General features: G+C 39.4%; 1 protein-coding gene across 2 annotated transcripts; it reads right to left on the reverse strand.

Annotated features, from left to right (window-relative positions):
* Positions 1-3862: 3862 nt before the first annotated feature.
* GNB4 (guanine nucleotide binding protein (G protein), beta polypeptide 4) lies at positions 3863-14694 on the reverse strand. 2 transcript variants are annotated; one of them, XM_009999248.1, is made up of 9 exons: positions 14598-14694; positions 10565-10603; positions 9743-9849; positions 8505-8568; positions 7484-7646; positions 7195-7261; positions 6839-7040; positions 5409-5625; positions 3863-4213 (listed from the first exon to the last, which is right to left on the reverse strand). In XM_009999248.1, the coding sequence occupies exons 1-9, from the start codon at positions 14652-14654 to the stop codon at positions 4107-4109; spliced, it is 1023 nt and encodes a 340-aa protein (XP_009997550.1). In that variant the 5' UTR covers positions 14655-14694; the 3' UTR covers positions 3863-4106. The 2 variants fall into 2 exon arrangements, with proteins under 2 accessions (XP_009997550.1, XP_009997557.1); XM_009999255.1 differs by lacking the exon at positions 10565-10603 and having other exon boundaries at positions 14598-14654.
* Between the last annotated feature and the right edge of the window lie 609 nt (positions 14695-15303).

Below are 15303 nucleotides of genomic sequence, written 5' to 3' on the forward strand. Positions count from 1 at the left end.
TTCCACCGAAGTCCATATTAGTTAAAACCTAAACATACTGTGTGGTATAAGAATGTCAGGCACATGTAATCTGTTATCAGTTATATCAATTAGTAACACTGTTCACACATTTACCATAACAACACTGCATTAACATTCTGCATGTATTTTACATAACCAGCAATTGGATAAAAAGGCTTGTGGTGCCTCTGAAGTGTAGGAAGTAGTTTTACCAGCATGCACGCCAGGTTACTGTATACAAAGTGCACCATCAACCCATGCTTAATTACTTTTACAGGAAATGCTATCTCAAAAATCAGTCATTCTGCTACACAACCATTTATACCAACTAGTTGAATTAGCCAATACTCTCACCAACATCTTAAAGCACAGCACTAAAACCTAGTGGAGGTGACAGTGTCCTCAAAGAGGAAAGACTAAGCACTCTTGGAATGTTTTCACAATGTTTTCATTCCACCTTAAAGAAATATGAACTTCATCGTGGGACAAGCAGTTACACTAACTGAATGAATTAAAGAGTTAACTATTTCCAACCCATGCATTACAGTAAGCACACTAGGACCAGCTGTTACAGCCTTAGGCAGGGGGAAAAGCCTATTTAATCCATGTTCCATTTCAAATGGTGTATGACAGTGTTGTCAATACATTGAACTATCTGTTCTGCCAGATTCTGCAACAGATCTGCAATTTGGCAAGGCAGAGGATAGTGATGTTTGGGAAAAAAAGGTCTGGAGACTGATGGAAACAGGCCCACGTTAGCAGGGGAAGCAAGTGTACATCAGCAAGGTGCCACCTAGAAGCTTTTTGTGGTTTCCAGAATCACAACCAATCTCTCTACCAATAAGCAGATGTCTGAGTCCACATGGGAACAAGCCCAAGTTGGGCACTCACCCCATTAGTATCCTCTATGCAGAGTTAAATAAAAAATCAGAGAATGCTGACAAAAACCTGTACCTGACAAAAATAAATCTTGTTACAGAAAGCAGGTAAGTTTGGCAACAAACTTTTCAAGATAGGTTAAGATGTAGCCACTAGTGCTGCAAATCGGCTGTCCAGTGAGGGAGGGAGGGTGATGCAGCTGCCACACTGCACTGTTAGAGATCACACAGGCTGCTAACTTGAGCCTGCACTGAACAGTTCACAGGCACATACTGCTTTCTTTGAGATTCAAAGCTGGGAATAAAATCTGCTAAGTGAAACCTCTTAAGGGTCATTGTAGGCCCTCCCTCATACTAGCAGTCTGAGCTTTTGCCATTAAAACCACACCCATTTTAGTAAGGCAATCAATCTTGAAATACCACGAATCACCATTTAAGAGGGAAAAGCCACAGCCTGTGTAAGGGCATTGTTTGGCCTCACATGATAACGTTACATGAAATCTGTAGGCTCTAAAAAAGAAGAAAATGCAAAACTATATTCAAAACAGTTTAAACAGCAAACATCACCTTGGCAGTATCTATCACAAGCTTTCTGCAAGTCCCTAAGAAGCATCAGATACTGTTTCCTCAGTTGTGCTCGGGCTTCTTCCAGGTCTCCTCATGCCCTGCCACAATAGGACCTGCAGCACTGCCAACCCTGGCTATAACCCAGTGGCAAAACCCACCAGATAATCTGGAAACCTCATTAGCAAGCAATTGGCACTCATTATTTTATTTTAAAAGCAGCTGAATCCAACAGACAATCGCCCATCAAATGATGACAGTGACATGATTTGCAGTAACACCTGCAGGAGAAGCCGCTACCATTCACCATCTACCTGAACTGTTAAGAAAAGTTATATACATTTGTAAAATTGTTTCTGGAGTCACACAAGTAGAAACGAGTTTTAACACCAGAACATAAAAATGGCACCTGTCTTTGCAACGGTGTTGGCTAGGAAACTGCTTCAAAACACACTTCTATGGAAAAAAATTGTTTAGAAAAAGAATATTGTCTTAAAATTCCTTAGTAATAAATTTCCAGAATGATTCACTCAAGGCAGCTGTGAGTTAAAAAACAATAATCAAGTGCACCACTAAAAAATAAACCAAGTCTGCAAGATCCCAAGAGCTGCTCACTTAAGAGAGTAACAAGAATTCCATAATAGTTTGTTAATGCAGAGAGACCATAAAGCAAAATGCTGAGGAATTCCTGTGACATACAATATAGTGTGATTTTGGTCCTACACCAGTCTGCTGTTATTAAATGTTTACTTCTCCAGCACAAGATGCACATTTTTCTTTATTTAAAAGTGAATTTACTGTGATTGACTGGTACATTTATTGGCACCTTCACCATTATAGACATGGCAAGTTTACAGGCACAGTATGGAAGTACTGAAATTTAGGATTACAAATGTCAAGACACTTGACAAATAGTCCTCTCAGCCATAAATCTGTTTTGGTATAATACAAGATACCGGGCACTTATATTTACTACCTGATCCAGAGATACCCAGACCCCCTGTAACTTCAGATGAGGGCAGATTAACATCCAACCTGATTTAAAATTCACATTATCTTTAAAATAAGTGACTTAAGAGAAGCCAATAGACTTCATTCCCCCTTCCAAAAATGCCACAATGTTCAGATTCCCAAGAGAACATCCACTGCAAGCACAGGCATGCTGCCAGGCACAGAAAAGTTAAGCAGTCTTCCCAGTTAGTTTCAAACAGGATCAGCCACTGGAGTTCCCTGTATCTGTGCTCAACTGTACTTCATCAGAACCTATCACTTATAAGCCATTGATATCAAAATTGGAATAAAATCGGGAATAGGATAGGAAATGGCTATTTACAGTGTCAGAGCTGCAGAGCAATTAGCATCTAAGAAGCCACCGTGGCACAGACCTCTGTGACCACAGGAGGAGCAGCAAGTCACTAAGTTTGTAGAATGAAGTTTGGAAGGTCCAGAAGGTGATTTGGTAGACTGTAAGTTACACAATTCTTTTGTAATTCACACTGCACGGTGAACTCCGGGTTGGGGTAAGCTTTGGCAGCCCCCTGGCCTGGAGGGGGATTACAGGTGACTAACTGCACATTTAAACCTTCTTTGAGAACTTAAGGAAGGTCCTGAATGTCTCAGTGCAGGGTGGGAAGGGCAAGAGCTCTGCAGGCTCACTGCTTCCATGTGCCTCAGGCCAAATGGGTTGGTTAGTGCCAATCAGCTAGAGCTTGTGATGGACCTAATCCACCCCATTTAGTTAGAGCTGATTTGTCCAAAGGAAAAGCACTCAGCCACTTAATGACAGCAAGGCAGGTCACTTGGCTGCCATACCCAAGGACTGCCTGGGACAGCTGATGCCAAAAGCTGCAGTAAAGAAGCTAATACTTCTGGAACCGGATTTTTTATTTTATTTTTTTCATTATTTTGCTGTTGTTGCAAGTCTGCCTGGCATTAACTCCTTGGTGTTTGGAGGCCATGACTGCCAATGGATGAACCAGGAACCACTGGCTTGAAGGAAGAACCCCCATGATTAAAAAGAGGCAAGCAGGTCAAGTGTGTGAATAAGGCGGTAGGTATTAACTGGGAGTCTCCAGGGCCTTTAAAAAAATTCAAATGCCTTCCATTATAAAAACACATACATACCATTGGCTTCACTTTATCTACAGTAAATTCACAAAAACATTTAAAACAGCAATCTAGTTCATCCACTACAAAACTCAGGAGTGACATCTCAGGTTAAAAGCAAAGCTATAAATGTAGTTCCTTAAAAAATGCCAACATATTTTTTTTTTACATACAGACAAATGTTATGATTGGCTGCTATAATGTGTATATTCTGTTATGTACAAAAAAAAAGTACATGATTAGCAGACTGAGCACAAGCAAAAACCCTTCAAGGACAATCTAACCAAACCACCAAAAACAAAAAGACTGGCTCTTAGTTTGTCGGTCACCATGATTATGTGTGCTGGCCCCTTTTAAAAAGTCAGTGATTTCTTCCCCCCTCCCCTATTTCTTCACTTGATTTTTTTTTCTAGTTTACAGAAAGCCTTTTTGTGTAATAATCAGTGAATAGAAAAACTTCACCTGCAAATACAAGGTAGAAATGTTATTTCACAGCTATAGGCTGCAGCATTGATCTCTCCAGATCTCAAATGGAGAATGTACATGTTTGGCTCCCAGTTAATTCCAGATTCTGAGAAAACTGTCCCAAGACCCTGTAGCTACAGCCATGCCGTCATCAGTAACACCTAAACAGCTGACACGGTTGTCATGGCCAGCAAGGACACCTGGAAAAGAAGAAGCAATTAAAATTCATATTCCAAGGATGCCAAGGACTTCAGCTGTTACTCTGCTCTTCCAGAGTCTTCACATTTGCTAAAAAAAGGCATCATGCAAGATCTAATCATCCTCTTTGTCTTTACCCTGAAGAGCAACACACATTACAACTGCCACATGAAGAAACTCAACAACAAGGTTTTAAAAAAAACAGCACCACATCCATTTTTCTCTCTGCCCTTATGACTTCTCCTTCTTCCTACCCCAAAGACCACCTCATCCCCAATCAGGCTCTCTACTTCTCCCTGTTTTCAGCAATGCTGTCCACTATTTCAGTATGTCATGTACTTCCAAAACCAAGTGTGATGTTTTCTGACAATGCCTTGGATATAGGAACTACCTTGAGTTTCCTGTGTTTCACAAATCCCAGACATTAAAAATCCCCCACGTATTGTGCCAGGCTATTAAAAAACAGCACTGTACCCTGCCTCCTGCTCTGTTTTTGCTTTCCTTCCACCCATTCTTGCACTTGTCAGCTCTCCCAAGGTTTCACATCCAGGCCTACTGAAACCCAACCCATCCATGTCCCTTAAGGAAAAGGACAAATTTTCAGCCTGAACAGAAGAATCAAGGCTCAGAAGTGAACCAGGCCCCACCATTTAAACCACTTTGTCAAGTGGGAAAGCTGTAGCTGTGCTACAAACATGATGTCTACCCTGACAGATGTGACTAACTCAAGCACTAAAGGTATTCTCTTAATACTATGAGTTGCTTCCTCTGATGGGTGCAAAAGCCAACGCAAATGTCTAATTTTGCATTTCTTAAGTTCATACAATTCAGTGAAATACATTTTTGCAGAGATAAGACTATTTTGGAGGCTGATGCTTGGACTGAAGCGCTGGTATCTTCCAGCACACAAAGAACGGCCAACACCCAACAACCAGAGGATCTCACTGACTGGAGCAGTTACCCCACACATCACACAGGTGCAAAATGCAATGCAATGGAACAACTGGAAGATAAAACCAAAAGCAATAAAAAGGTGCCATTCCAAAAGAAGACAGTGTTACAAGGAAGCAAGCAGATTCAGCAGCATCAGCAGCAGCACTGGCAATGAACTAGCTCTGCATTTTGCACCAATTTTGAATATCCATCTTTTGCTAAGGAAATGCAAAACTACAGCTCCTTGCAGCTCTGTGTACTCACCTGCTCTCTCCCCTTTCAGAGTATCCCACACGTTGCAGTTGAAGTCATCATACCCTGCTAGCAAGAGGCGGCCGCTTTTGGAGAAGGCTACAGAAGTGATCCCACAGATGATATTGTCATGGGAATACATCATCAATTCCTGATCTGCTCGGAGGTCAAAGAGTCGGCAGGTGGCATCATCAGATCCAGTGGCAAATGCATGTCCATTAGGGAAAAACTGAAAGGTTTAATTAAGAGACAGGAGTTTGAGACCAGAAAAATACACTGTTCATGTATGATTTCAAAGACATCACAGGATTGTTTTGCCAAGGTGACCAGATAGTGGCAAAATTATTTACTTTTTAAAAAAATCTGCAAGTTGGAAAAAAATGCATACAGAGCTGTGCAATGGAACACTTTCAGATTAGGATTGGTAACATCTGAATGACTGGAATCATACCCAGATAGCTCCTGCATGCAGCAGAACAAGAGTCAACAGGGATGCAACTAACTCCTACAAAATGGAGCAAAAAGTAGTTGTGTATGTCCTGGCTGTGGGCCAGGAAGACCTGGGTGAAGTGGAACACTGTGTTCCATCCTAGGCTGGTCAGCCAGGTTGGCTCAGCCAAGATAGAAGATTGCAAGTAAGCTATTCAATGTCCAAAAAAAATCTACTCCAAAGCAGAGTCATTCTTACAACAGCCAAATTGATTGAAATGGGAATGAAAAGAGCTCAACGCATCTGAGCATACAGGTCTAAGTATAGGAACTGCATTTCTCTACTGGTCATGCTTCTGGTATTTCTCAGCCTTAGTAATTTTTCATGTTTATCAAAACCAGATGCAGCTTAGACATAAGATTTCATTCCCTATTTATCAGAGCTTGTATCTTGTAGATCAGAACATAGTGTTACTATGAGAGAGAGGAAATATAACCCAGTTTATAAACACTACAGTATTATTCCAGGGATGAATATTCAATGTAAGTCCTGATTTTAACTTTGCCTTTGCTCTTTTCAACAGATAATATCAAATACACTTTCATTCAACAAAAAACTTCCAAGATGGGGATGCTTGGTTACTTTGCTCCCATTCAGCATATTGTAATTTTCTACAATTGTCAGTTTTTAACACACTGCCAAAGTGCAAAAAGTTCCCCCCTTGACTCTTTCCTTCTTAAAAAAAGGTCTCAGTTACTGTACCAAAGCAAAGGTAAAACTATTTCGAAGATGCCTCAATGCATCACAGATACTAGTAATACAAATTCTATTAAAATCCAGTTCCTAAGTTATTAGACAACCTTCTTTGTTACATACAATTTAACAGTATCTGCCCTAACCAAGTGAATTATTTTAAATCAAGGTAACCCAGTAGACTGTAAGTTGAATTCATGCAACTACTCCTTTTATCCTGCCCCTTTCTTCCCAGGTGGAAGTACAAATGATCACTTACACACACTGCATTAATATCTGACACGTGCCCTGTGAACGACTGCCTGCACATTCCATCTCGTATGTCCCAAAGCTTTGAGGAGGCATCACAGGCACCCGAAACAAAAGTCCTCATGTCTGGACTCAGAGAGAGACTCATCACATCGCCAGTATGCCCAGTGAATGTGGTGGTCTGTTGACCAGTTTCAATATCCCACAAAGCACTGCAGATAAAGTGACAACATCAACAAAACGTATATGGTTATTTGAGAGTTTAAGTTTAAAATGCAAATTAAGACATTGGAAAGGAGGAAAAAAAAAAAAAAGAAAAAGAAAAAAAAAGTGGAAAATAAAGACCAACAGAGAACAAAAACTCACCAAGTGGTGTCTCCTGAGCTAGTGACAATTTGGTTGTCATCTAGAAAGCGACAACAGGATAAGTATCCTAAAAAAAAGAACCACAAAAAAACAACAAACCAGTCAGTCACGTTAGTTTCAGACCCAGGAGTGGTAACTGAAGTTTAAATGCAAGAGCAGTGACTAAAGATCACCCACAGCTAGACTGGAAACAACAAAAACACTTTTTCACAGTTCTCAATACACCCCAAAGCGAGATGGTTTCATGTGATGCAACACAAACCAAAGGTCAAGCAAGAACATGGCTGACCTGTATGTCCTGGCAACTCCCGGCTCACTCTCACGTTGCCCTCTCTGGTCTTTAAGTTGTATATGGAGCAGATGTTGTCCAACCCACCACAGGCAACATAGTTTCCAGAGGGTGCGTAGGCACAAGTCATCACCCAGGAGGATCTCAGAGGAATGGCGTGCATCTTCAGAAAGACAGAGCTCATGAATCACTTTCATTTTTCACTGAGGTCATTCATATCAGTTAAGGAATTTTAGTAGATTAAACACATGGAGTAGATTGTGTGATTTTGATTTTAGAACATATTACAACCCACATTCATATTTATACATACATCTTGAGGTTAAAAATACCAGCAGTCTCCAGGGTAGATAGATAGATAGATAGATAGATAGATAGATAGATAGATAGATAGATAGATAGATAGAAAGAACTTGAGCATAACATTATTTAATAGCAGAGTTATTCTAAACTTAAATATTTAACATTTGTTTATTCTATTTAATTTCTTTGTCCACTTACACATCTCTGAACTATAGGTTGTAAAATGGGATGGTTGTACCCATAGAGACTAGACAGTTTATAGCAGCAGATCACCACTCCACTCTACCTAAGCTGTTCTTATTTAACAGCTTTTTATTTAAAACAAAAAAACCCCAAAACCCCAGAAACCCCCCAAGCGTTCCCTGCCCTCAAAAGCAAAGCAGTCTTGTAAATTCTGAGGTCATTTATTTCTACAATTTAAAACCAAATTAGTTTCAGAAGCAACACCACACAGGCAGAGAGCAACAGCTGCAAGCTACTGCACTAGCAAACTACAGAAAATAAATCACATACTAACCAGAACCACTGCTTCAGAGACATAACCTGCTACATATTTCTAGTAATCAGCTACTCATGAAAGGAAAAAAAGGATTGTGTGGGAATTAGAAAAAAATGCTTCTTTTCATTTTTGCCTTGCAAACATAGAAAAAAATAGACACAAACCCCCTCAAACACAAATGATGCATGAATTGTTGACAGAAATGATAAGTAACTCTACCTTATTTGTTGTATAACTATCCCAAATAATTAATTTTCCATCTTGAGAAGCACTGACTAGTAGCCTAAATATAAATACAAAATAAAATATGTTAATATAAAACAAACAAAAAATATCTCAAAATAGTCACACAACATGACCAGGTGATTCAGAAATGTCAGAATTTTTATTTTTTTATTTTTTTATTTTTTTGGGGGGGGAGGGGGAGTGGCAACATATGTTGGAAAAAACCTGCAAAGAGCTATATATTACCTGACCAAAGATTCCCCATGTCCACAGACATGATTAACAATGGACAGAACTAGAGAACTTCCTGAAAACACCTTTTATGAACTCTCTCCACAGTTGCTTTTATTTCTTATATACTAACATTTTAACTATACAGCTACATAATAGAAACAAGAAATAAAGGGAAAAATAAATCTTATTCTGAGAGCAGATTCTAGACCCTTTCTAGACTACAGGAGGGAGAACAGACCACAAGGCTCTAACAACATCTGACCATCAGTTGCTCTAAAGGCAGCATGACAAAATTCCCTTCTAGAAGCTACAGAACTTTTCCCATTATGTACAAAGTTCTTTTTTTCAATGAAACAGAATTTGTTCTTAAAGTTGTTATATCTCTGTTATCACAGAAGTTACATAATTATTCAACACATTGGAAAATACAATATCCATCATCCAAAAAATATGCCTGAGCACATACCCTCCTCTGGTTAGACAGACTCAGAGAACTTAGTTAAAACTAAAAGAAGGAAAAGGCAAAATGCCTGTGGCAGGAAAAAGCAAAGTACCTCTCCTTTCAATCAAGGATTTAGGTTGGGCGTTGGGAAGAAATTCTTTACTGTTAGGGTGGTGAGGCACTGGAACAGGATGCCCAGGGAGGCTGTGGATGCCTCCTCTCTGGAAGTGTTGAAGACCAGGTTGGACGGTGCTTTGAGCAACTCGACATAGCGAGAGGTGTCCCTGCCCATGCAGGGGGGTTGGAACTAGATGATCTTCTAGGTCCCTTCTAACACAAACCATTCTATGAATCTACGAAGGCTTCTCTCGTACCACTGTGTAATGTTTTAAAAAGGCAAACTATAACTGAAGACAAAAACCCCACCGCAGCTGTGGTCTGTGATCCCCTCGTGGGGGCACCAAGACCATACCACATGACTCCCAACACCTGATACTAATTCTGAAGTCTACAATTCCAACCCTTAAACTACAGGTTTAAGGATTGCTTTACTAACCTTGAGTCAGATCCCCAGTGCATAGCATAGATTTTGGCTAAGTGACCTCTAAGCGTACGCCTTGTTCGCATTTGGATTCGACCCACTGAGTCCAGACTTGTTGTGATCTAAAAATAAATAAAACAAACTTCTGAGATACTGAGGACTATTTTTAATATACAAGATAACTATACACATCTGAACTTTGATAGAAAATAATCTGTCTTGGCATGCAACATTAAAAAATAAAAAAAAGCATACTGATGTACAACCCAGAGTTAGGCTGCATGCAGCACTGAGGAAAAAAGGGTTTACAGAAGATACACAAACACACTTCACAATGACTTTGCCTGAAAGCTTCAGAAAGGTTGTTACAATAATACAATGTAGTACTGAGGCTATTTCATATTATTAAATCTGAAATTTTCCAAATAAAACCAATGGTAGAACTGTTACTGCACTGTTACTTTTTAAAGCATGACAGAACTTGCAATGCAAAATACTTTTGTTTCCAAACTACAGCTAAAAGACATTTATTTCTTTCTAAACATACTAAACAAAATAAACAGACTCTATTTAAAAGGTAAACTGGAGGCAGGACCCATTATGATGGTGGGGGGATTTTACGACTGGTTGGATTTTTTTGCTGGTTTGTTTGTTTGGGTTTTTTCATGGTGCTGTTTCGTTTTATGTAACTGTATAAATACACAGTGCATTTCCAAAGGCTTCTTTCACTTTATTCTTCCAGTTACTAAACAGGAACTTGTTATAGTAATATATTGTAGGGAATTTTACTTTTTCGATATATCACGTAACAGCCTAAGCACAGAATAAAGAACATACCTGAGCAAGAGTTGTGTCACTACATGCTTTCCTTGCATCCTGAAACAAAAGTGGAAGAATTTGAATCTAAAAGGCAACAATGAGCATTATCTGAAAGTGTCTAAAAGAAAAAATAACTCTAAAGCTAGATTTCACCACACTCAAAAAGCCACAAGCCAACCACAACTTACATGCCAATATGCCTTCTGTCACCTAGTATGTTTTATTGTCCAAGGGATCTAAAGCACTGACACACAAGCTAGATGGTAGTGGAGGAAGAGGGACTTCAGAAGGATCATGCCCCAGCAATCTTTGAATCTCCCTTTCTACAGAATATGTGATTCAAAGGCATTTGGTGTCATCCTGAAGTCCCAGTGCCTACCCTCTTCCCTGTACTCCTTCCCTGGTGTGGATATGCTTGCTCAGGGTGTGCTGAGCACCAAGAGAAGAGGAAGAACTGATCCACCTGAAAAAGCAACCACATATTATACATGATTAGCAAGCTTTGTGCTAGAGGAGGCTCTTGCATTAACCCTCCTTGCCATCCACCGCAGGCGTGACGGTGCAAGGTATGAGAGGTGGGATGAGAATGAACAGGCATGATCTGGAAGGCAGGTCAGCCAGCAGGCTCACAGAAGCTTTCATGGAATAGATGGTGCTCAGGTCTCCACAGATACTCGTCTTTCTCTATTTACGACTCCATGGTCACATGACTTACTTTCTGTGTGTTACTCAGCCCTGCCCAGAAACCAGACTTCCCTTTCTTTTGCACAACCCGAGGCACGGGCTGGACGCCCGGCAGGAGGCGAGCGCCTCAGCCTCATTCCAACACTCCCATTTGGCAAAACGTGATTTCAGTGCCTGCACTCTGCTCCTGCAACTCAGACACCTCTCTTCAGAACACAAAAATAGGCACGTGGTCAGCACCCTCTTCTGAGAAGGACAGTCTAAAATAATTGGCTTAAAATTAGACAGGGACTCTATAGCCCAAGCTGGAGATAAAACTATCGACAGCAGCACTGATGGACTGGCCACAAGACCTCCTCTGACTCCCTATAAATTCTCCAAATACCTTCCAACTTCTGTGAGCAGCGAAGCAGGCAGCCCACAAATGACAGATGGCCTTCACCACTCATTTTTGTCTCCCCCCTCCTCAGGAAAGTGTTTGATCTGTTTACTAATAGTAATGTTCTCTTTGAGAGGAAGAAAGGAAACATTTACTCACACATTTTGGAACTGCATCAACACATTCAGAATAGGATTTTTTCAAGCTCTTTCTCGAGAGTTACTTGACGTTGCAACTTTACGTTTTTTTTTACTGCATGTTTATTTATCACCCTTTATAGCTTTCCTCCCAGAAAGCAAGCCTGAAAGTGGATTAAGTCATCTCAACTTATTTTTAAAATACCTCAACTGCAGAAATATTTATAAAATGTTGACATCTGGAATCAGGAGGAGTTTAAAATACCAGGGCAGCAAATCCCCTAGCACTCAGGACTTACTTCATCCACAGGAAGAAACTCACTGGATTTTAACCAACTTTAATTGTTTAATTTAGCTGAACCATTTCAAGATGTTCAACATAAATTCTGAATGCAATCTGAATGGAACAAAGCCATTTTTCTTAAAGGGATTTCTACTAGAACACCTATACTTGAGGCTGTCTAATAGTTGCCATACAGTTGGCAAAGGTGCAGGAAAAGCAAAGTTGCAGCAAGCTATTTTAATTATCACATTTTAGCTGTCATTTCTACATATGCATCATCCTAACAGAATCATTAGAGTCATAACACAAAAAAGTTCCTTTGCATAACTGTAGATTTTTCTCAGTTCATGTAGTAAATAATGCAGAATTTGAGAGAAAAACTGGTCTGTGTGCAATCCCACAATTTTCTAGTATACACACTTTTTTTTTTTCTCAAAAATTTGCCTTATTTGTTCAGAACATCACTCAGTTTCAAAGGACACTGTGCCAAGTATGCAACACTTCCAGAAATCATATCCTAAATTTCAATTCTCAAAATGAGGACATGCAGCACATGTGAACTTTATTGTAGACAGAACTAAGAATCAACTTCAACCAGAAAGCCACCCTGCTATATAATAGTTCATCATTCACTGATGTTTCAAACTTCTGGCACTAAAAATTCATGCAGTTTACACATCAAGTAAAACCAAGGAGTTGTAAACAAATAAAACAGCAAACTGCTGCTACATGTAAAACATGAAATGGTGTTAGTGATCTCACCTCTTTTTGGGAGTGCACCAAAAAGAATTCCTGCAAATTACCAGGTTGCTAGATATTCTACACACTTAAATTTGTTTTTTAGATCCTGTATCTCTTTTTTTACCAAACACCTACTTAGAAAGAAAACTGTGCAATGATTTAATAAACAGAAAAATAGTTACAGATACAAATCTGAAACTGAATTGTATGGTTAGAAAGCTTCTTGAATATTAAGTCATCAGGAGCATTTTTTAAATTGCATAGTCACCTGAAGCTAAAATTAAGGCTAAGGTAACCAACCCTGCACTCAGATTCAAAGAGGCACACACTAATTGCCAATGCTGAGCCAAAATACTCCAATGGCAAAGCTGTGGTTACACATGGTTACTCAACTATATCTGCACAGATCCAGTTACAAGTTTGGGTGATAAGATTTACAAGGCAAATGTTCAATCAACTTCAAATCACAAAATGGAGTGCTTATACAAAGGGCCAATCTGATACTTATGCTCCAAAATTACAAAAGTCAACATTCCTGCAACACAGTATAGCTCTTGCCTGGTATCTCTATCTTGACACAAACAGACTTTGCATAAAACCAGACTGGTTGATTACTAAGACTGAAATAAAACTAACTGGCTCTCCACAACATAACATAGTGAGAAAATCTTCACACTTCAGGCAGAGAAAAAAATGAGACATTAGGTATATCTTTCATTTGTTCAATGCTGTAATCAAGCTTACATTTAAGAAAAAGTATTTTATTTGCATTCCTCTACAGAGCTGCTAGAAGGAGTACCCAGTGCCACAACACTGACTGAGCCCCAACTTGTTTTTCATGAGTGCGTTGAGTGAAAACGACAGCAGACAGCTCTTCTTGGACAATACTGAAGGAGTAACCATGAAAGCAACATTTGCCCCAAAACATGAAGCGTGTTTATCAAATGGCTGATACTAACAAGCAGCTGAACATGCACTGCAACAAACAGCACACCACCACAAAACAACTGCTGCCAGCAGATACCATGCTAAAAAAGTCAGTGCACATGCAACATATTCTAAGAAACCCATAGTCTTAGCTGACATGAATGTTTGCAAATAAGGCATTCCAGTGTAAATCAGATTTACGAATGCTTCATGTTTAGGAAAAGGAAATTTTAATGAAGAATAAACAGACTTTGAAGATCCTTATTATACTTTGTTCTTTCCTCTCTACTGAAGACTCCATTGCTGAAATACACAGGCACGTTGCAACAGATTCTTGGTAAACTGACTTCAGGCACATCTTCAATTAGCAATTTCAACAAAAAATTAGCACATATGGGAGGATCCGCATGTTCAAAAAATAAGTAAATTCAAGAGGAAGTAAAGAAATGGGGCCTGTAGAAATTACACCTACCTCTGGAAGGTCTTCTCTCACACTTCATACTTTGACCTGCACGCTTATCATGAGTGGCAGTGCAGTGGCCACTTTTAGCACAGAAAGAAGCTTTTCTAATACCTTTAGCCCCACTTTGTCATGCCTAGGTTCTAGAAGTTTGCTGCTCACTTTGTCTTTAAAATTAAAAATAAAAAATTTGCAGACACTCACACCTCCCTAGTAATGAAACATTTCAAACTTCAATAGGAAATACAACGCTTTGTTCCAGAAACATTATGAACACATTTCATTGTACCACTGACTTGCTTTTCTGATTTTTTTTAACAAATATTCTGAAAATATTTTCAGCTCTGCACAGCTTACAACAGGAGCAAGTTACAGATGCAAGCTTTATTCCTCTAAAGGAGGAACTTTATAATGAAAAATAGGCACTTAGCAATTCTTACTCTGATTTGGTTTCTCAGCTGCTCGGCCTCCTGCCGTAACTGTTCCAGCTCACTCATCTTCAGTCTCTATTTCTCTCACTCCACTGGTGAAGAAAACCTGACAATAAGAGGGAAGAAAAATATGTTTCAGCATCACTTTCTCCTCTTTAAAAAATAGAAGACAAAATCTTGCAAACCTATACATATATATTCTGCCTTTAGAAAGACTTCCAAATAGATACTCCCTTCAGTACACTATCGAATAAATTTTGCAAAACCTAAGTTGTTTCAATTCCTGAACCCCCAAGAAAAGAAGGGTTAAATTAAGTATATTTTGTATATAGAAGCAACTGTCAACAGAATCACCTGCTGCACTCTACAAACACTGTTACTGAACGCATTTGTAGTATCAGTCTTCATCCCGACCCTGAAGCCTCCAAGACCGAGCCTTCACCCCAAGATGGCAACAGAGAGCAAAGACTGCAGCGGTGGCCTCAAACATTTACCTTTGAGCTCAACAGTGCTAAGATACAAGCACTTTTGTACATGACATCCAAGGCGAGTTTTGTTTTAATCAGAGTAAAATTTTCAATCCTAAACCACAGCCGAAATAGAAGGCTTTCTATTTTTGTTTCCTATCTCCTTAGGCAATGTTCAATGATGTTTAATTTCAAAAGCATCCAGAGAGTGAGAAGCGACAGTAAAAACTGATCCATCCCTAAAATCC

This window comes from Chaetura pelagica, unplaced genomic scaffold, assembly GCF_000747805.2.
Source record: "Chaetura pelagica isolate M959 unplaced genomic scaffold, ChaPel_1.0 scaffold20, whole genome shotgun sequence".
NCBI lineage: Eukaryota > Metazoa > Chordata > Aves > Apodiformes > Apodidae > Chaetura > Chaetura pelagica.